Consider the following 23,163-nt stretch of genomic DNA (forward strand, 5'->3'; position numbering starts at 1 on the left):
TGTATAAAGTTCACAGGAGGTCCCTGACTGCCTTATGTATAAAGTTCACAGGAGATCCCTGACTGCCTTATGTATAAAGTTCACAGGAGGTCCCTGACTGCCTTATGTATAAAGTTCACAGGAGATCCCTGACTGCCTTATGTATAAAGTTCACAGGAGATCCCTGACTGCCTTATGTATAAAGTTCACAGGAGGTCCCTGACTGCCTTATGTATAAAGTTCACAGGAGGTCCCTGACTGCCTTATGTATAAAGTTCACAGGAGGTCCCTGACTGCCTTATGTATAAAGTTCACAGGAGGTCGATGACTGCCTCATGTATAAAGTTCACAGGAGGTCCCTGACTGCCTTATGTATAAAGTTCACAGGGGTCCCTGACTGCCTTATGTATAAAGTTCACAGCAGGTCCCTGAATGACTTATGTATAAAGTTCACAGGAGGTCCCTGACTGCCTTATGTATAAAGTTCACAGGAGGTCCCTGTTGCCTTATGTATTAAGTTCACAGGAGATCCACGACCGCCTCTTGTATAAAGTTAACAGAAGGTCCCTGACTGCCTTATGTATAAAGTTCACAGGAGGTCCCTGAATGCCTTATGCATAAAGTTCACAGGAGGTCCCTGACTGTCTTATGTATAAAGTTCACAGGAGGTCCCTGAATGCCTTATGTATAAAGTTATGTATAAAGGTGAGGAGATCCCTGACTGCCTTAGGTATAAAGTTCACAGGAGGTCCCTGACTGCCTTATGTATAAAGTTCACAGGAGGTCCCTGACTGCCTTATGTATAAAGTTCACAGGAAATCCCTGACTGCCTTATGTATGTAAAAAGTTCACAGGAGGTCCCTGACTTGCCTTATGTATAAAGTTCACAGGAGATCCCTGACTGCCTTATGTATAAAGTTCACAGGAGATCCCTGACTGCCTTATGTATAAAGTTCACAGGAGGTCCCTGACTGCCTTATGTATAAAGTTCACAGGAGATCCCTGACTGCCTTATGTATAAAGTTCACAGGAGATCCCTGACTGCCTTATGTATAAAGTTCACAGGAGATCCCTGACTGCCTTATGTATAAAGTTCACAGGAGGTCCCTGACTGCCTTATGTATAAAGTTCACAGGAGATCCCTGACTGCCTTATGTATAAAGTTCACAGCAGGTCCCTGACTGCCTTATGTATAAAGTTAACAGGAGATCCCTGACTGCCTTATGTATAAAGTTCACAGGAGCTCCCTGACTGCCTTATGTATAAAGTTCACAGGAGGTCCCTGAATGCCTTATGTATAAAGTTCACAGGAGATCCCTCACTGCCTTATGTGTAAAGTTCACAGGAGATCCCAAAATGCCTTTTGTATGAAGTTCACAGGAGATCCTGACTGCCTTATGTATAAAGTTCACAGGAGATCCCTGACTGCCTTATGTATAAAGTTCACTGGAGGTCCCTGTTTGCCTTATGTATAAAGTTCACAGGAGATCCCTGACTGCCTTACGTACAAAGTTCACAGCAGGTCCCTGAGTGCCTTATGTATAAAGTTAACAGGTGGCCCCTGACTGCCTTATGTATAAAGTTCACAGGAGCTCCCTGACTGCCTTCTGTATAAAGTTCACAGGAGGTCCCTGAATGCCTTATGTATAAAGTTCACAGGAGATCCCTGACTGCCTTATGTATAAAGTTCACAGGAGATCCCTGAATGCCTTATGTATAAAGTTCACAGGAGATCCCTGACTGCCTTATGTATAAAGTTCACAGGAGATCCCTGACTGCCTTATGTATAAAGTTCACAGGAGATCCCTGACTGCCTTATGTATAAAGTTCACATGAAGGTCCCTGTTTGCCTTATGTATAAAGTTCACAGGAGATCCCTGACTGCCTTATGTACAAAGTTCACAGGAGGTCCCTGAGTGCCTTATGTATAAAGTTCACAGGAGGTCCCTGACTGCCTTATGTATAAATAAACTGTTCACAGGAGCTCCCTGACTGACTGCCTTATGTATAAAGTTCACAGGAGGTCCCTGAATGCCTTATGTATAAAGTTCACAGGAGATCCCTGACTGCCTTATGTGTAAAGTTCACAGGAGATCCCTGATGCCTTATGTATAAAGTTCACAGGAGATCCCTGACTGCCTTATGTATAAAGTTCACAGGAGATCCCTGAATGCCTTATGTATAAAGTTCACAGGAGATCCCTGACTGCCTTATATATAAAGTTCACAGGAGGTCCCTGTTTGCCTTATGTATAAAGTTCACAGGAGATCCCTGACTGCCTTACGTATAAAGTTCACAGGAGGTCCCTGAGTGCCTTATGTATAAAGTTCACAGGAGATCCCTGACTGCCTTATGTATAAAGTTCACAGGAGGTCCCTGACTGCCTTATGTATAAAGTTCACAGGAGGTCCCTGAATGCCTTATGTATAAAGTTCACAGGAGATCCCTGACTGCCTTATGTATAAAGTTCACAGGAGATCCCTGACTGCCTTATGTATAAAGTTCACAGAAGGTCCCTGACTGCCTTATGTATAAAGTTCACAGGAGATCCCTGACTGCCTTATGTATAAAGTTCACAGGAGATCCCTGACTGCCTTATGTATAAAGTTCACAGGAGATCCCTGACTGCCTTATGTATAAAGTTCACACTGAAGGTCCCTGACTGCCTTATGTATAGTAAAGTTCACAGGAGATCCCTGAATGCCTTATGTATAAAGTTCACAGAGAGATCCTTATGTATAAAATGCCTTTTGTATAAAGTTCACAGGAGATCCCTGACTGCCTTATGTATAAAGTTCACAGGAGATCCCTGAACTGCCTTATGTATAAAGTTCACAGGAGCTCCCTGGATGCCTTATGAATACAGTTCAAAGGAGGTCCCTGGCTGCCTCATGTATAAAGTTCACAGGAGATCCCTGACTGCCTTATGTATAAAGTTCACAGGAGATCCCTGACTGCCTTCTGTATAAAGTTCACAGGAGGTCCCTGAATGCCTTATGTATAAAGTTCACAGGAGATCCCTGACTGCCTTATGTATAAAGTTCACAGGAGGTCCCTGTCTGCCTTATGTATAAAGTTCACAGGAGATCCCTGATGCCTTATGTATAAAGTTCACAGGAGATCCCTGACTGCCTTATGTGTAAAGTTCACAGGAGATCCCTGACTGCCTTATGTATAAAGTTCACTGAAGGTCCCTGTCTGCCTTATGTATAAAGTTCACAGGAGATCCCTGACTGCCTTATGTATAAAGTTCACAGGAGATCCCTGAATGCCTTATGTATAAAGTTCACAGGAGATCCCTGACTGCCTTATGTATAAAGTTCACAGGAGGTCCCAGACTGCCTTATGTATAAAGTTCACAGGAGCTCCCTGGATGCCTTATGTATAAAGTTCACAGGAGGTCCCTGGCTGCCTCATGTATAAAGTTCACAGGAGGTCCCTGACTGCCTCATGTATAAAGTTCACAGCAGGTCCCTGAATGACTTTCGTATAAAGTTAACAGGAGGTCCCTGACTGCCTTATGTATAAAGTTCACTGGAGGTCCCTGTTGCCTTATGTATTAAGTTTACAGGAGATCCACGACCGCCTCTTGTATAAAGTTAACAGAAGGTCCCTGACTGTCTTATGTATAAAGTTCACAGGAGGTCCCTGAATGCCTTATGTATAAAGTTAAGAGGTGATCCCTGACAGTCGTAGGTATAAAGTTCACAGGAGGTGCCTGACTGCCTTATGTATAAAGTTCTCAGGAGGTACCTGAATGCCTTATGTATAAAGTTCACAGGAGATCCCTGACTGCCTTATGTATAAAGTTAACAGGTGGTCCCTGAGTGCCTTATGTATAAAGTTCACAGGAGCTCCCTGACTGCCTTCTGTATAAAGTTCACAGGAGGTCCCTGAATGCCTTATGTATAAAGTTCACAGGAGATCCCTGACTGCCTTATGTGTAAAGTTCACAGGAGATCCCTGACTGCCTTATGTATAAAGTTCACTGGAGGTCCCTGTCTGCCTTATGTATAAAGTTCACAGGAGATCCCTGACTGCCTTATGTATAAAGTTCACAGGAGATCCCTGACTGCCTTATGTATAAAGTTCACAGGAGATCCCTGACTGCCTTATGTATAAAGTTCACTGAAGGTCCCTGTCTGCCTTATGTATAAAGTTCACAGGAGATCCCTGACGGCCTTATGTATAAAGTTCACAGGAGATCCCAAAATGCCTTTTGTATGAAGTTCACAGGAGATCCCTGACTGCCTTATGTATCAAGTTCACAGGAGATCCCAGAAAGCCTTCTGTATAAAGTTCACAGGAGCTCCCTGGATGCCTTATGTATAAAGTTCACAGGTGGTCCCTGACTGCCTTATGTATAAAGTTCACAGGAGATCCCTGACTGCCTTATGTATAAAGTTCACAGGAGGTCCCTGAATGCCTTATGTATAAAGTTCACAGGAGATCCCTCACTGCCTTATGTGTAAAGTTCACAGGAGATCCCTGACTGCCTTATGTATAAAGTTCACTGAAGGTCCCTGTCTGCCTTATGTATAAAGTTCACAGGAGATCCCTGACGGCCTTATGTATAAAGTTCACAGGAGATCCCTGACTGCCTTATGTGTAAAGTTCACAGGAGATCCCTGACTGCCTTATGTATAACGTTCACTGAAGGTCCCTGTCTGCCTTATGTATAAAGTTCACAGGAGATCCACGACTTGCCTTTTGTATGAAGTTCACAGGAGATCCCTGACTGCCTTATGTATCAAGTTCACAGGAGATCCCAGAAAGCCTTCTGTATAAAGTTCACAGGAGCTCCCTGGATGCCTTATGAATACAGTTCAAAGGAGGTCCCTGGCTGCCTCATGTATAAAGTTCACAGGAGGTCCCTGAATGCCTTATGTATAAAGTTCACAGGATATCCCTGACTGCCTTATGTATAAAGTTCACAGGAGATCCCTGACTGCCTTCTGTATAAAGTTCACAGTAGGTCCCTGAATGCCTTATGTATAAAGTTCACAGGAGCTCCCTGAATGCCTTATGTATAAAGTTCACAGGAGCTCCCTGACTGCCTCATGTATAAAGTTCACAGGAGATCCCTGACTGTCTTATGTATGAAGTTCACAGGAGGTCCCTGACTGCCTCATGTATAAAGTTCACAGGAGGTCCCTGACTGCCTTATGTATAAAGTTCACAGGAGATCCCTGACTGCCTTATGTATAAAGTTCACAGGAGGTCCCTGACTGCCTTATGTATAAAGTTCACAGGAGGTCCCTGAATGCCTAATGTATAAAGTTCACAGGAGGTCCATGAATGCCTTATGTATAAAGTTCACAGAAGGTCTCTGAATGCCTTATGTATAAAGTTCGTAGGTGATCTCTGAATGCGTTATTTATAAGGTTCACAGGAGATCCATGACTGCCTTATGTATAAAGTTCACAGGAGATCCCTGAATGCCTTATGTATAAAGTTCACAGGACATCCCTGACTGTCTTATGTATAAAGTTCACAGGAGGTCCCTGAATGCCTTATGTATAAAGTTCACAGGAGATCCCTGACCGCTTTATGTATGATGTTCACAGGAGGTCCCTGACTGCCTTATGTATAAAGTTCACAGGAGATCCCTGAATGCCTTATGTATAAAGTTCACAGGAAATGCCTGACTGCCTTATGTATAAAGTTCACAGGGGGTCCCTGACTTCCTTAGGTATAAAGTTCACAGGAAATCCCTGACTGCCTTATGTAAAAAGTTCACAGGGGGTCCGTGACTTCCTCAGGCATAAAGTTCACAGGAGGTCCCTGGTTGCCTTATGTATAAAGTTCACAGGTGATCCCTGACAGTCGTATGTATAAAGTTCACAGGAGGTCCCTGACTGCCTTATGTATAAAGTTCACAGGAGATCCCAAAATGCCTTTTGTATAAAGTTCACAGGAGATCCCTGACTGCCTTTTGTATGAAGTTCACAGGAGATCCATGACTGCCTCATGTATAAATTTCACAGAAGGTCCCTGACTGCCTTATGTATAAAGTTCACAGGAGCTCCATGAAGGCCTTATGCATAAACTTCACAGGAGGTCCCTGACTATCTTATGCATAAAGTTCACAGGAGGTCCATGAATGCCTTATGTATAAAGTTAACAGGTGATCCCTGACCGTCGTATGTATAAAGTTCACAGGAGGTCCCTGACTGCCTTATGTATAAAGTTCACAGGAGGTACCTGAGTGCCTTATGTATAAAGTTCACAGGTGGTCCCCAACTCCTTTATGTATAAAGTTCACAGGAGCTCCCTGAATGCCTTATGTATAAAGTTCACAGGAGGTCCCTGAATGCCCTATGTATAAAGTTCACAGGAGGTCCCTGACTGCCTTATGTATAAAGTTCACAGGAGGTCCCTGAGTGCCTTATGTATAATGTTCACAGTAGATCCATGACTGCCTTATGTATAAAGTTCACAGGAGATCCATGACTGACTTATGTATAAAGTTCACAGGAGGTCCCTTAATAAGGACATTCGAAAAGATCCTCAGAAATCCACTGTATTTTCTGACACTGCAAACTTATTCACTCACTAGATGACCAATAAGTATCTTCCTTCAAGCAGCATATATAGGATACCATGTTATACATGCTTTCCGTCTATGCGTGTTCGTTCAGTGGTGATTCGGAGTATAGATATCTTCCCTACAACATATGTTTGTTATGAGAGTTAATAAGCATCGGCAATATAGGTGACTGTCACTGTACTATATGTTTGGGCAACATAGAACTTTGTGGTCCAAAATCGACTATTTATAGATCAATGGCACATAGTTGGACTGTTGTTGGGTGTGGCGGTATACAACTATTAATGCATCAAAGTAGTTTGAAGGCCCACTTCAGCCTATGTAATAACGTGTTGAAGATTGTGTGTGCAATCTTAGTTTTGTTGTTCTACCATTGGGAAAGACGGCAGATGTATAGATAAGCATGTCGGCATATTTTATATGACTTTATGCCACAGTCATCGTTGCGTGTTTTCGTTATCAGTCTGGTCAGTACGTGAAATTCGTTGACAACATTTCATGGCTAATGGTTTGAGGACAAATTGTTGTATGTTAATTCTTACCCGCAATCACTAGGACGTTTCCTAAATCTCATTACACGTGTCGAACCGTTCCTACTTCACTGATTGATATTGAACAAACGTCAAATATTGATTGTGTAAAATACCAGAACATGGAGGTCAGGGTGGAGATATAGAAATGTTTCTTCAGTCTGCTCTAAAGACAAAACAGGTCATTTATGCAGGCAGTGGTGTCTCATTTCTTTTGAGCGAGAAAACATGACTAAGATTTGAAGGCTCCTTGCTTTGTTTCAGACATATTTAATCGGTGTCAACAACTTTGCATTTAAAGTCGCGTTTATTGTGACAAAAGACAAACCCTTATACTCACGTTCGTCGTGGTCGGATGCCATTTCATCGATTCCAACAGTCGATCAATGGAAACTAGGTTAGAACTTGATACAGGCCCAGGTTATAATCAGACACACAGCATTCAAACCGCGTCCTGACATGGTATAGTTACAAAGTTTCATTAGAACAAACAGGATACATATAAGCTGTGGACATGCTATCAACCATTCACAGACCCGTATTGCCCCTGACGTCATCGGGTATGGATTAAACGAAAGATCCATTGCGTTCACGAAAATCATGTCATCGTTATTATCCCTGTCAAATGCTTGTAAATCTATTTCTCTCGTTCGTGAAAACATTCAGGTCATATACATGGTGTAAATACGCCCAAGAATATATCCACACACGATTCAGGTATTTTTGAAGCTTTATTCTTAGCAAGCACAAAACAAAACACAAAACACTTAAGAATATGCAGTGCTAAAGATTCTACATTACATAAATTACTTTTACAAATACTTGTTTCTCAACTTGTTATACAAATGACATGAAGTAATAAAATGCACTTCGTCTTCAACTGCAGTTACATTCAAATTAGCAAAACAATATTTACATGTTCCTCTCCAGCAACTCTTCCCCTCTATACAGACTAGTCACAATGTATATCATTAGGAGTTATAATGATTAAGTTTCACATCCCCAAAGGTAAATGAAGCATTGATATATACTCTTTAAAAAAGTAGGGGAACTACTTTTTTAATTTACGATTGAAAACATTTGGAGATATATCGGAGTTAATCAATGTTGACATAATAATAACGAATGTATTGAGAGTGCATCACTTGCACTTCCTTATGAATAGTTGTTTGTCCAGTAATCGCTCTTGACAAATGATTTGTGTATGACGTGTAATTTGCACGTCTCCGATCTCATTTTCGAACAGAAAACCCGGCTAGAAACAAACACTAACAACTGTGTGATGCAAGATGAGTGTTAAAATTAATGGTCTACAGTGATTTATCGACCTTCTTGAAACCGTCAAAATGAAAAAAATGGCACCCCATGCATGCACGTGTATGGGGCCACTGTGGTGCATGCCATGCGTTGTGTTTAGGGGAGGTGATAAAGAGACATGGTGGTGCGTTCATAAAATATCTGTCTTTGAAAAGTTTATTAACGTACGTTTTGTAAGAGAATATTTTTCAACCTCACAGGATATATAGGATTTATATTGTTCAAACGGAGGAACGTAGAATTGAGAATATTTTATCATTTGTTAACATTTGGAGAAAAGCCTACCCAATACGTTTAAATCTTATCTCTTTTGAAATAGTAAATCAAGTGCCGCTCATAAAGGGCCCAAATTAGATTTGTTCAAACTATACTAACACAATGTGACCTAAAATATTGTTGTCACACAATCTCTTCAAGTGAAAAGGCAAACTGGATATTTAAAGCTGATAAATTTGTGAACAAAGACGGTGACATCTGATCTGAAATTTCCTGTTACTCTAATTCATGTATATATCTATGAAATACAGGGTTGAAAGTTTAGACAGATATATTAAACTGTACGGAAATTATTTTAATATTCTAGTAACTCGCATGTGCACTTATACACATTTCTACTGGACGTTCTTGACATCATGCTGGTTAATGTTGGGGTTTCAGTGTCAACACGTTTGGGTACCACTTTGAAAAATATCATCACCCCAATGACAACATTTGTGCTCAATGCATTCAAAACACATCTCGAAGTATTTGTTTCTTGTCCAAATCTTCAGTTATACATATGGCATGCAACGAAGTGACCGTTCCAATAGTAACACGCGTCCTCATTGTGTTCTTTCTGCTGAAAAGGTTACGCATCATCTCTCGGGGTCCCTTCTATATTGACGTAAGAATACTAACAACATCATCGTGGCCACGTGATTCTGCAACTTGCAAGGGAGTGTGACAACGCTTGTTCTTTTCATCATCTCATCAGCCATACCTTTTGTGACAAAGTACTTGAGGATGTCGACATTGCCACCAAGAAATGTCATATGAAGAATGGTGTCCCATCCCCAACCACAACTGACAGATCACACCCTTTACTCACAAGGAAGTCAAACAGTTCTCTGTGACCCTTGTTTGCTGCTATCATCAAGGGTGTCCTGTTGTATTGTCCTCTACTCTCTATTCCAACTATGTCGTTTGAGAGGAGGTACTTGCAGATGTCGACATTACCACCAAAACATGCCACGTGAAGAATGTTGTTCCCATCCCCATCCACAACTGACAGATCACACCCTTTACTCACAAGGAAGTCAAACAGTTCTCTGTGACCATTGCTTGCTGCCACCATCACGGGCGTCCAGTTGTATTGTCCTCTACTTTCTATTCCAACTATGTCGTTTGAGAGGAGGTACTTGCAGATGTCGACATTACCACCAAAACATGCCACGTGAACAAAGTTGTCCCTGTTCCCATCCACAACTGACAGATCACACCCTTTACTCACAAGGAAGTCGAACAGTTCTCTGTGACCCTTGCTTGCTGCTACCATCACGGGCGTCCAGTTGTATTGTCCTCTACTCTCTATTCCAACTATGTCGTTTGAGAGGAGGTACTTGCAGATGTCGACATTGCCACCAACACATGCCACGTAAAGAATGGTGTCCCCATCCCCATCCACAACTGACAGATCACACCCTTTACTCACAAGGAAGTCGAACAGTTCTCTGTGACCCTTGCTTGCTGCTACCATCACGGGCGTCCAGTTGTATTGTCCTCTACTCTCTATTCTAACTATGTCGTTTGAGAGGAGGTACCTGAAGATGTCGACATTGCCACCAACACATGCCACGTGAAGAATGTTGTCCCCATCCCCATCCACAACAGACAGATCACACCCTTTACTCACAAGGAAGTCAAACAGTTCTCTGTGACCATTGTTTGCTGCCATCATCACGGGTGTCATGTTGTATTGTCCTCTACTCTCTATTCCAACTATATCTTTTGAGAGGAGGTACTTGCAGATGTCGACATTGCCACCAACACATGCCACGTGAAGAATGTTGTTCCTGTTCCCGTCCACAACTGACAAATCACACCCTTTACTAACAAGGAAGTCAAACAGTTCTCTGTGACCATTGTTTGCTGCCATCATCACGGGTGTCATGTTGTATTGTCCTCTACTCTCTATTCCAACTATATCTTTTGAGAGGAGGTACTTGCAGATGTCGACATTGCCACCAACACATGCCACGTGAAGAATGTTGTTCCTGTTCCCGTCCACAACTGACAAATCACACCCTTTACTAACAAGGAAGTCGAACATTTCTCTGTGACCCTTGCTTGCAGCTATCATCAAGGGCGTCCTGTTGTATTGTCCTCTACTCTCTATTCCAACTATATCTTTTGAGAGGAGGTACTTGCAGATGTCGACATTGCCACCAAAACATGCCACGTGAAGAATGTTGCTCCTGTTCCCGTCCACAACTGACAGATCACACCCTTTACTCACAAGGAAGTCGAACATTTCTCTGTGACCCTGGTTTGCTGCTACCATCACGGGCGTCCAGTTGTATTGTCCTCTACTCTCTATTCGAACTATGTCGTTTGAGAGGAGGTACTTGCAGATGTCGACATTGCCACCAAGACATGCCCGGTGAAGAATGTTGTCCCCATCCCCATCCACAACAGACAGATCACACCCTTTACTCACAAGGAAGTCGAACAGTTCTCTGTGACCCTGGTTTGCTGCTACCATCACGGGCGTCCAGTTGTATTGTCCTCTACTCTCTATTCGAACTATGTCGTTTGAGAGGAGGTACTTGCAGATGTCGACATTGCCACCAAGACATGCCACGTGAAGAATGTTGTCCCCATCCCCATCCACAACTGACAGATCACACCCTTTACTCACAAGGAAGTCAAACAGTTCTCTGTGACCATTGCTTGCTGCTACCATCACGGGCGTCCTGTTGTATTCTCCTCTACTCTCTATTCCAACTATGTCGTTTGAGAGGAGGTACTTGCAGATGTCGACATTGCCACCAAGACATGCCACGTGAAGAATGTTGTCCCCATCCCCATCCACAACAGACAGATGACACCCTTTACTCACAAGGAAGTCGAACAGTTCTCTGTGACCATTGCTTGCTGCTACCATCAAGGGCGTCCTGTTGTATTGTCCTCTACTCTCTATTCCGACTATGTCGTTTGAGAGGAGGTACCTGCAGATGTCGACATTGCCACCAAGACATGCCACGTGAAGAATGTTGCTCCTGTTCCCGTCCACAACTGACAGATCACACCCTTTACTCACAAGGAAGTCGAACATTTCTCTGTGACCCTTGTTTGCAGCTATCATCAAGGGCGTCCTGTTGTATTGTCCTCTACTCTCTATTCCAGCTATGTCGTTTGAGAGGAGGTACTTGCAGATGTCGACATTGCCACCAACACATGCCACGTGAAGAATGTTGCTCCTGTTCCCGTCCACAACTGACAGATCACACCCTTTACTCACAAGCAAGTCGAACATTTCTCTGTGACCCTTGTTTGCAGCTATCATCAAGGGCGTCCTGTTGTATTGTCCTCTACTCTCTATTCCAGCTATGTCGTTTGAGAGGAGGTACTTGCAGATGTCGACATTACCACCAAAACATGCCACGTGAACAATGTTGTCCCCATCCCCATCCACAACTGACAGATCACACCCTTTACTCACAAGGAAGTCAAACAGTTCTCTGTGACCATTGCTTGCTGCTACCATCACGGGCGTCCAGTTGTATTGTCCTCTACTCTCTATTCCAACTATGTCGTTTGAGAGGAGGTACTTGCAGATGTCGACATTGCCACCAAGACATGCCACGTGAAGAATGTTGTCCCCATCCCCATCCACAACAGACAGATCACACCCTTTACTCACAAGGAAGTCGAACAGTTCTCTGTGACCATTGCTTGCTGCTACCATCACGGGCGTCCTGTTGTATTCTCCTCTACTCTCTATTCCAACTATGTCGTTTGAGAGGAGGTACTTGCAGATGTCGACATTGCCACCAACACATGCCACGTAAAGAATGGTGTCCCCATCCCCATCCACAACTGACAGATCACACCCTTTACTCACAAGGAAGTCAAACAGTTCTCTGTGACCATTGTTTGCTGCCATCATCACGGGTGTCATGTTGTATTGTCCTCTACTCTCTATTCCAACTATATCTTTTGAGAGGAGGTACTTGCAGATGTCGACATTGCCACCAACACATGCCACGTGAAGAATGTTGTTCCTGTTCCCGTCCACAACTGACAAATCACACCCTTTACTAACAAGGAAGTCAAACAGTTCTCTGTGACCATTGTTTGCTGCCATCATCACGGGTGTCATGTTGTATTGTCCTCTACTCTCTATTCCAACTATATCTTTTGAGAGGAGGTACTTGCAGATGTCGACATTGCCACCAACACATGCCACGTGAAGAATGTTGTTCCTGTTCCCGTCCACAACTGACAAATCACACCCTTTACTAACAAGGAAGTCGAACATTTCTCTGTGACCCTTGCTTGCAGCTATCATCAAGGGCGTCCTGTTGTATTGTCCTCTACTCTCTATTCCAACTATATCTTTTGAGAGGAGGTACTTGCAGATGTCGACATTGCCACCAAAACATGCCACGTGAAGAATGTTGCTCCTGTTCCCGTCCACAACTGACAGATCACACCCTTTACTCACAAGGAAGTCGAACATTTCTCTGTGACCCTGGTTTGCTGCTACCATCACGGGCGTCCAGTTGTATTGTCCTCTACTCTCTATTCGAACTATGTCGTTTGAGAGGAGGTACTTGCAGATGTCGACATTGCCACCAAGACATGCCACGTGAAGAATGTTGTCCCCATCCCCATCCACAACTGACAGATCACACCCTTTACTCACAAGGAAGTCAAACAGTTCTCTGTGACCATTGCTTGCTGCTACCATCACGGGCGTCCTGTTGTATTCTCCTCTACTCTCTATTCCAACTATGTCGTTTGAGAGGAGGTACTTGCAGATGTCGACATTGCCACCAAGACATGCCACGTGAAGAATGTTGTCCCCATCCCCATCCACAACAGACAGATGACACCCTTTACTCACAAGGAAGTCGAACAGTTCTCTGTGACCATTGCTTGCTGCTACCATCAAGGGCGTCCTGTTGTATTGTCCTCTACTCTCTATTCCGACTATGTCGTTTGAGAGGAGGTACTTGCAGATGTCGACATTGCCACCAAGACATGCCCGGTGAAGAATGTTGTTCCTGTTCACATCCACAACTGACAGATCACACCCTTTACTCACAAGGAAGTCAAACAGTTCTCTGTGACCCATGCTTGCTGCTATCATCACGGGTGTCATGTTGTATTGTCCTCTACTCTCTATTCCAGCTATGTCTTTAGAGAGGAGGTACTTGCAGATGTCGACATTGCCACCAACACATGCCACGTGAAGAATGTTGTTCCTGTTCCCATCCACAACTGACAGATCACACCCTTTACTCACAAGGAAGTCGAACAGTTCTCTGTGACCCTTGTTTGCTGCTTTCATCACGGGTGTCCTGTTGTATTGTCCTCTACTCTCTATTCCTAGTATGTCGTTTGAGAGGAGGTACTTGCAGATGTCGACATTGCCACCAAGACATGCCAGGTGAAGAATGCTGTCCCTGTTCACATCCACAACTGACAGATCACACCCTTTACTCACAAGGAAGTCAAACAGTTCTCTGTGACCATTGCTTGCTGCTTTCATCACGGGTGTCCTGTTGTATTGTCCTCTACTCTCTATTCCTAGTATGTCGTTTGAGAGGAGGTACTTGCAGATGTCGACATTGCCACCAACACATGCCAGGTGAAGAATGTTGTCCCTGTTCACATCCACAACTGACAGATCACACCCTTTACTCACAAGGAAGTCAAGCAGGTCTCTGTGACCCTGGTTTGCTGCTAGCATCCCGGGTGTCCAGTTGTATTGTCCTCTACTCTCTATTCCAACTATGTCGTTTGAGAGGAGGTACTTGCAGATGTCGACATTGCCACCAAGACATGCCAGGTGAAGAATGTTGTCCCTGTTCCCATCCACAACTGACAGATCACACCCTTTACTCACAAGGAAGTCAAACAGTTCTCTGTGACCCTTGTTTGCTGCTAGCATCACGGGTGTCCAGTTGTATTGTCCTCTACTCTCTATTCCAACTATGTCGTTTGAGAGGAGGTACTTGCAGATGTCGACATTGCCACCAACACATGCCAGGTGAAGAATGTTGTCCCTGTTCACATCCACAACTGACAGATCACACCCTTTACTCACAAGGAAGTCAAGCAGGTCTCTGTGACCCTTGTTTGCTGCTAGCATCCCGGGTGTCCAGTTGTATTGTCCTCTACTCTCTATTCCAACTATGTCGTTTGAGAGGAGGTACTTGCAGATGTCGACATTGCCACCAAGACATGCCAGGTGAAGAATGTTGTCCCTGTTCCCATCCACAACTGACAGATCACACCCTTTACTCACAAGGAAGTCAAACAGTTCTCTGTGACCCTTGTTTGCTGCTAGCATCACGGGTGTCCAGTTGTATTGTCCTCTACTCTCTATTCCAACTATGTCGTTTGAGAGGAGGTACTTGCAGATGTCGACATTGCCACCAAGACATGCCACGTGAAGAATGTTGTTCCCATCCCCATCCACAACTGACAGATCACACCCTTTATTCAAAAGGAAGTCGAACAGTTCTCTGTGACCCTTGCTTGCTGCTTTCATCACGGGTGTCCTCTTGTATTGTCCTCTACTCTCTATTCCAACTATGTCGTTTGAGAGGAGGTACTTGCAGATGTCGACATTACCACCAAGACATGCCACGTGAACAATGTTGTTCCCATCCCCATCCACAACTGACAGATCACACCCTTTATTCACAAGGAAGTCGAACAGGTCTCTGTGACCCATGCTTGCTGCTATCATCACGGTTGTCCTGTTGTATTGTCCTCTACTCTCTATTCCAACTATGTTTTTTGAGAGGAGGTACTTGCAGATGTCGACATTGCCACCAAGACATGCCATATGAAGAATGTTGTCCCTGTTCCCATCCACAACTGACAGATCACACCCTTTACTCACAAGGAAGTCGAACAGTTCTCTGTGACCCTCGCTTGCTGCTTTCATCACGGGTGTCCTGTTGTATTGTCCTCTACTCTCTATTCCAACTATGTCGTTTGAGAGGAGGTACTTGCAGATGTCGACATTGCCACCAAGACATGCCATATGAAGAATGTTGTCCCTGTTCCCATCCACAACTGACAGATCACAGCCTTTACTCACAAGGAAGTCGAACAGTTCTCTGTGACCCGTGTTTGCTGCTACCATCACGGGTGTCATGTTGTATTGTCCTCTACTCTCTATTCCAACTATGTCGTTTGAGAGGAGGTACTTGCAGATGTCGACATTGCCACCAAGACATGCCACATGAAGAATGTTGTCCCTGTTCCCATCCACAACTGACAGATCACACCCTTTACTCACAAGGAAGTCGAACAGTTCTCTGTGACCCTTGCTTGCTGCTTTCATCACGGGTGTCATGTTGTATTGTCCTCTTCTCTTTATTCCAACTATGTCGTTTGAGAGGAGGTACTTGCAGAAGTCGACATTGCCACCAAGACATGCTACGTGAAGAATGTTGTTCCTATTCCCATCCACAACTGACAGATCACACCCTTTACTCACAAGGAAGTCGAACAGTTCTCTGTGACCCTTGCTTGCTGCTATCATCACGGGTGTCATGTTGTATTGTCCTCTACTCTCTATTCCAACTATGTCGTTTGAGAGGAGGTACTTGCAGATGTCGACATTGCCACCAAGACATGCCACGTGAAGAATGTTGTCCCCATCCCCATCAACAACTGACAGATCACACCCTTTATTCAAAAGGAAGTCGAACAGTTCTCTGTGACCCTTGCTTGCTGCTACCATCACGGCCGTCCAGTTGTATTGTCCTCTTCTCTCTATTCCAGCTATGTCGTTTGAGAGGAGGTACTTGCAGATGTCGACATTGCCACCAAGACATGCCATATGAAGAATGTTGTCCCTGTTCCCATCCACAACTGACAGATCACACCCTTTACTCACAAGGAAGTCGAACAGTTCTCTGTGACCCTCGCTTGCTGCTTTCATCACGGGTGTCCTGTTGTATTGTCCTCTACTCTCTATTCCAACTATGTCGTTTGAGAGGAGGTACTTGCAGATGTCGACATTGCCACCAAGACATGCCATATGAAGAATGTTGTCCCTGTTCCCATCCACAACTGACAGATCACACCCTTTACTCACAAGGAAGTCGAACAGTTCTCTGTGACCCTTGCTTGCTGCTATCATCACGGGTGTCCTGTTGTATTGTCCTCTACTCTCTATTCCAACTATGTCGTTTGAGAGGAGGTACTTGCAGATGTCGACATTGCCACCAAGACATGCCACGTGAACAATGTTGTTCCCATCCCCATCCACAACTGACAGATCACACCCTTTATTCACAAGGAAGTCGAACAGGTCTCTGTGACCCTTGCTTGCTGCTATCATCACGGGTGTCCTGTTGTATTGTCCTCTACTCTCTATTCCAACTATGTCGTTTGAGAGGAGGTACTTGCAGATGTCGACATTGCCACCAAGACATGCCACATGAAGAATGTTGTCCCTGTTCCCATCCACAACTGACAGATCACACCCTTTACTCACAAGGAAGTCGAACAGTTCTCTGTGACCATGTTTGGATGCTACCATCACGGGTGTCCTCTTGTATTGTCCTCTTCTCTTTATTCCAACTATGTCGTTTGAGAGGAGGTACTTGCAGATGTCGACATTGCCACCAAGACATGCTACGTGAAGAATGTTGTTCCTATTCCCATCCACAACTGACAGATCACACCCTTTACTCACTAGGAGGTCGAACAGTTCTCTGTGACCCTTGTTTGCTGCTCTCATCACGGGTGTCCAGGCATATCGTCCCTTCTTTTCCATGTTAACTGTATTTTGTGATAGAATACGTTTCACCACATCTACATTTCTACTCATACAGGCAACATGAAGGACGGTGTCATTATAATCATCAACCTCACTAATTTCACAGTCGTGTCTGATCAAGAAGTTAACTATTGACAAGTACCCTCCCCTTGCAGCCACCATGAGTGGGGTTCTCCCCAGCCTGCCTCGACAGTTGATATCAGCCAGGCCCCTAGTCACAATATGTGTCACGGCATCCAGCCTGCCCCCCTGACAAGCCTCGTGTAGAGTAGCTTCTCGGTTGGTCTTAATCAATTCAAGGTCGCCTCCATCTTTTTCTGTGTTTGGCAGCTGTGGCCGTGTATCAGCTTCATTCTTATAACAAAGGTCTGGAATGACAATAATACTGTGTTATATAAAAACATACTTCAGTAGCGCCTTACTGCAAACGTTAACGTTATGCATGTATGGAGGGAGGGAAAGATGTATAACATCTTGTGAGTATTGCCTCTTGTATTTCCAAGGGGCGGTTTCTTTCAGTTATAAATTCAGTCTCAACTCACGTTTGTCTTCTATTCTAACATCTGCCTTTTCGCTTCGGTCTCCCGTTGAAGTAGATGTTGCTTCAAGAAAAAGAAAAAATGTTTAAAGATTAGTCAGAGGACAGACTTAACGACCCAACCACTTATGTACAGGCTCTTATCATGCATAAACACAATCAACTGATAACATTGCATTTATACATCTGTCAGTGATCAGTCAGTTCGACAGTGTCCACAAGTAATATTTTTCCGTCTAAATTTCGTTTTTAACCTGCAGTGAAAACACAATAGCTTAGACATAATTTTAAACGTAATTGTTTCACATTATTTACAATAACTTTATTGTTGATCGATCATGTCCAAGATAAATATGAAGGCTGATAATCATGAGAGGCCATTGCATTCTGACTACATTTTGTTGTTGGAGAGAGTTTCTGTACGTGGACATTGTGTGAGGGTGATATGACGCCATGTTTGTTTAGAGACTCCGAGAGTGGCACCTACCTGACCATTTATAGGGGCATATTTATCCACACATGTAACCAGCTGACATCGCTTTTATTCGTGGACCTCGGAGGGCTTGCGGAGAAACATACCCATACTATAATATGACTTTTGTTCATATTGTTTCCAATAATAAATTAAAACTATTGTTAAGCTATTGTTTGACAAAACAATTTTCATTAATTGAGGAGCTTAGTTTGAAGTCAATGAGCAAACGTTGTCCCTGTAGGAAAGATTAAGCTCGATAGTTTGGTCGAACTTCATATAGATGGAGTGTTATATTTTCCCACGAGGTCAAATGTGGTCTGTTGTTTTATTGGCGTTCATTTGAATCTTCAGATCACTTACAGAATCCAGAATCAGACTGTGAGATTGAGGATGATCTTGGCCTCATCAAAAGGGACAGTCGTACATCTGAAAGCAAACATATGTAAATGTATAGTCAGGTATTTGATTGTTATAGTCAGGTATTTGATTTGTGGTGACAATTATTCAATACATAGTTATACATAAGTGATATCATGTGCATAATAGTTTGCAATTGGGAAGTTTTGATGTCCATGTCATAGTTCCCGCGTGATCCCGTCGAGAAGGTTGCTCTGTAAATCATGTAAACACTATCTATATGTTTTGGGTGCCAGTATTAAAAACATGTGAACCCACCGGTCAAGTGATCCTGGTGCAACTTTTCCTGAAAAGAGAAATTCAAGATATGTAAGTAACAGTTTTCATATATGTCAAATACGATGTAAATATTGGGTAAATAACGGTGACAGTTCCAATTTCCATTTCAATTCCCAATAAACGCCTCAAACCACTTTCCATTTCCAAATTGTGGATTTTGTTGCTTGTGATGTATGATCGTGATGAAACAAGGTTGTCGTAAAAACCGTTGGTCCAGTTCAAAATTGAACGTCGTTCTTGCAAGGCATTTAGACGTGAATACATGACACGTTTTATGGGTAAAAACTTCTTTTTATTCTTTTTACGACGTTTCAGAGCTAATTCTTGTTCCATTATTCATCTACAACACAGGACGATCATGGTATTTGTGCGAAAGCTGACAACGCATTGCCTATGAGAGTTCTGGAGCATATTAAACCAAACATGTATACAATGAAATGTATGAATATGTCGGTGCTGATGCTTCCACTACAGAACAAGAAAACTGTTTTCATAAAAACGGTGAAAACTATGCAAATATTATTTTGACACCACTACCCAGGAAGCAATATTTTTGACAAATACACGAATGAGTTGTGTTAATTGTTTACCTTTTCTTGTAGGATATCTGTAAAAGAAATCACATGACAAACAATGTAAATATTTACTCAACAGAATAGTTGATGATCACGTAAGTTGTTAAAGAATTTCCAAGCACAATGGAATATTGAAAGATCAATATTTAACTAAAGCCAACATATATCATAATTGATCTGTATCTTACCTTCCTGTTTTTGTTCCAGCTGCTCGATCCTCTTCAGAAGAACGTCATACTGGAATATAAGTATTCGTTCTGTAAACTAGTTCAAAGGATTCATTAAGATGAAGTTGTAATGGCATTTCAAGGTCTAAGTCCAAGTAGTACACAACGAGGTTTGTGCCTGTATGGAAGAAAGAAAGTATACAGTGTACAGACATTCTTTTATTTTTATTTTTTTTAACAAAATTCATATACAAAAGTAAGAGTTTGCAGCTGACCATCATACCGATCTGGTGCATTTCAGCGACTGATACCCGAGGTTTGGCTCACTGCCAGTGGATGGATTCACTTCAGGGCCAAAATGATGTTACTCCGTTGGCCACAATGATCTAAAGTCCACAACTAGACAGCATTATAGCAAATATAATCCTAAAACATTCAACAGGTTTGGGGGGCTTTGTTGAATACGAGAACTTCAATCATTTTATGTAATATCTACGGCATGAAAACATAAAAAACATAAAGAATAATCCCAAAATATCAAATGGCGCCCGTTTACCTCAAGACTGATCTGAACAGCAATTTTCATCCCGAATTATATACAGGTTAAGGATTTCTGCTCCGAAAACGAGCACTATATCTATTTTAAGTCAAATCCAATGTTTCGCCATGAAAGCATTAAATTCAGAAATAGTCAAAAGCCACCAGTCTTCTACTGAAAAGATCTGTTTTGAAGGTTTAAAACACGAAATATTCAACGGTTTAGTTCTGCTCCGGAAATGGGCATTAGACGACAAACAAACGGACGAATAAACGGACATGATCGCTGCATCTCGCCAGCTTTTCGAATCGGGTAGAAAAAATTGTACATCTATTTATATTGGTGTCTTCTGTAGAAATATATGGCGCGAATGTATATAAACGCCATATAAAGATATCACGATTGACTGTGTAATTTTCGGTTGTAGGTTCACAAGCTAACCTTATAAATACAGATGTACAGCAGCATATCTTCTTAACAAAAGTGTCATGGCAAGATGGCAGATACATCTAAAGAAATGCAAAAGGTGAGGTCAATAAACGTTCCAGGAGTAGGAATCATCCTAAATGTTTAAAGACACCTCAAAAATCAGTAACCAGCGTGGCATCTAAAATATCAAAGAGCCTGTCAATCAAGGCAAGCTGTAGAAACTGAACCACATCAGGAAACGAATCTGAAACACAATTCAACAACCATGAGCAAGTTGTTCCAAGGGCGTTGGCTTGTATACAAAGTACACAAAAAGCCACACTTAGAACTAAGATTAGCTTGATTATTGAAAAGGTCAAGGTCATTTGTATTTTGCTTTCTGGCACCCTTCGCTGAGGTGCAAGAGCGTTGGTTTACAATTTCTGTAGCGATACGATCGTTTGTACAAATTGACCCAGGAAGAAGGAGTCAAGGTAATACTCAACTTGATAAAATGGCTTGGGTTTTTAAACTTATGATCAAGTCATATGGGTTGAGATAAGATTCCATTTATGTTATCATCTTCGATGGTGTTTCTAGTACAATATTATTTCCATGCCTTCAGGACATGGCTCCAAAAAGGATTTTCAAATTCAATAATATTCTGAAAATTTGCGCCATATTTTAGTATATCTTTTTATGGGAAACTGCATGAATTACTTCCATTTGCTTTTCTGACATATCTAGGAGTGTGGATAAGTTCATGGCATTGACAAAGGTTTTGATATCAATCATGCGTAAACCCCCTGCTTTATAATCTTTAATTAAAATGCTCCGTTTGATTTTGTCAATTTTATCATCACAAATATATCTCAAAATATTCTCTCAATGGAAGTAATAAATTCATCTGGTAGTTTAGGTAAAGACTAGTAACAGTAATTTTGCCAGTCAATGTCATTTCCGAAATTGGGAGTCCATCAATTTGCATCAAATCAATGATCCTGGATGCTTCCCATTTCATAATGATTATGTTATAATATACTGAATCAAATAAATAACTTCATAATTCATATATACAATAGTGCTAAAAATAATTTTTCACGTACCACTGGTCACGTGCTCTTATCATTCCACGTGCATTCGATCGCAAATGTTTCCAACAAATGTACAAAGTGAAAAACATTTTAAAGCGCTATTCAGAACAGCCAGTTCTTATGCCGCGCCTCTCAAATGTGCCGTCGGCATAGTGGAAACAGGAACGTCAGTAAACGTGACGTTGCAAGGGTGACAATGGGAGGGGGTGGGGGTCTGTACAGACTCGACTGCAACAAACTGGCACCACTGCTGTTCGCCCTAGGCCAGGTCGATCACGTGTGACGTCACAGGCGGAGGACGGCAAATCGTGTAACGTCATCTCCGTGACCGTTTTTGGGACGGATACAGGAACCAAAAATGAGTTTTTTAGGGGTCCATTGTGGCCACAAACCACCCGAAACCGGCTGAGAGCTCTTCACCTTCGTGTTTGAAGACCATATCGCGGAACCATTTTGACGCCATTACATCGACTCAAGCGTTTGCTGTGGGCCCGACGACACCTCCGATGGACTCAGAGTGACTGGAATCGAGTTACCCTCTGATTCGCTGATGATAGGATGAGAGTGTGGAGGCTACGCCGCGAACGTTATACCCAGTGTTGTGTACAGGAAGTTGACAGATTTGGGGGTGGAAGTGTCATGGTTTGGGGTGCTTTCTGTAGGATTGCTCGTTCCCGACTTCTGGGTATCCGTGGAAACCTTAATGCTGCAGGTTACCACGACTAGGTGCTAGCCCCCGAACTTATTCCATTCATGGCAGCACATGGTCAGGTCTGCACTTCAACATGGCAATCCCACACCCCACACATGCATCTTGACCAGGAATAACCTGCAGAACTCGGGAATCAACGTTCTTGACTGGCCGTCAAGTTCACCTGATCTATATCCAATCGAGCACATCTAGGATGCTCTTGGTAGACGTCTGCGCACTCTCAGGAACCAAGAATTTGCAGGATCTTGGTGCTGCTCTGCAGGAACAATGGCGCCAACTCCCCAATAGACAGTACATTGGGAGGCGTCGCTTGGCAGTTGTGAACACACGGGTGGCAATGCACGCTACTGAACATTTGAAACATACGATTTAATTTAATAGTTTGACTCAGTATATGTGTTACTTTCAACATCACTTGTAAACAAGAAGAGAGAGGGCCTCCTTTTCAGGATCGAAAACAGCTGGCACGGCAACTCAACGACCTGTCTTGTGTCTTCGGTGTAAAAAATGTTGTAGTGCAGAGTTTTGTCGAAAACTGTTGGGCTGTTACTTCAACGAGGATAATGGCGCGTTA

General features: G+C 42.9%; 1 protein-coding gene across 1 annotated transcript in view; it reads right to left on the bottom strand.

Moving 5' to 3' along the window:
- Positions 1-9,253: 9,253 nt before the first annotated feature.
- Positions 9,254-23,163, bottom strand: part of LOC124272766 — a 34,401-nt gene continuing 20,491 nt past the window's right edge. The window contains exons 7-14 of the mRNA XM_046707971.1: positions 19,859-19,934; positions 19,686-19,702; positions 19,075-19,102; positions 18,760-18,825; positions 17,929-17,988; positions 17,255-17,754; positions 13,436-16,249; positions 9,254-13,033 (exon numbers count right to left, since the gene is read on the bottom strand). Of these exons, the coding sequence (XP_046563927.1) occupies positions 9,404-13,033; positions 13,436-16,249; positions 17,255-17,754; positions 17,929-17,988; positions 18,760-18,825; positions 19,075-19,102; positions 19,686-19,702; positions 19,859-19,934 (7,191 nt within the window). The 3' untranslated portion in view covers positions 9,254-9,403. The remainder of the gene's footprint in view (positions 13,034-13,435; positions 16,250-17,254; positions 17,755-17,928; positions 17,989-18,759; positions 18,826-19,074; positions 19,103-19,685; positions 19,703-19,858; positions 19,935-23,163) is intronic.

This window comes from Haliotis rubra, unplaced genomic scaffold (assembly GCF_003918875.1).
Source record: "Haliotis rubra isolate DU_JTF1 unplaced genomic scaffold, ASM391887v1 Scf1727, whole genome shotgun sequence".
NCBI lineage: Eukaryota > Metazoa > Mollusca > Gastropoda > Lepetellida > Haliotidae > Haliotis > Haliotis rubra.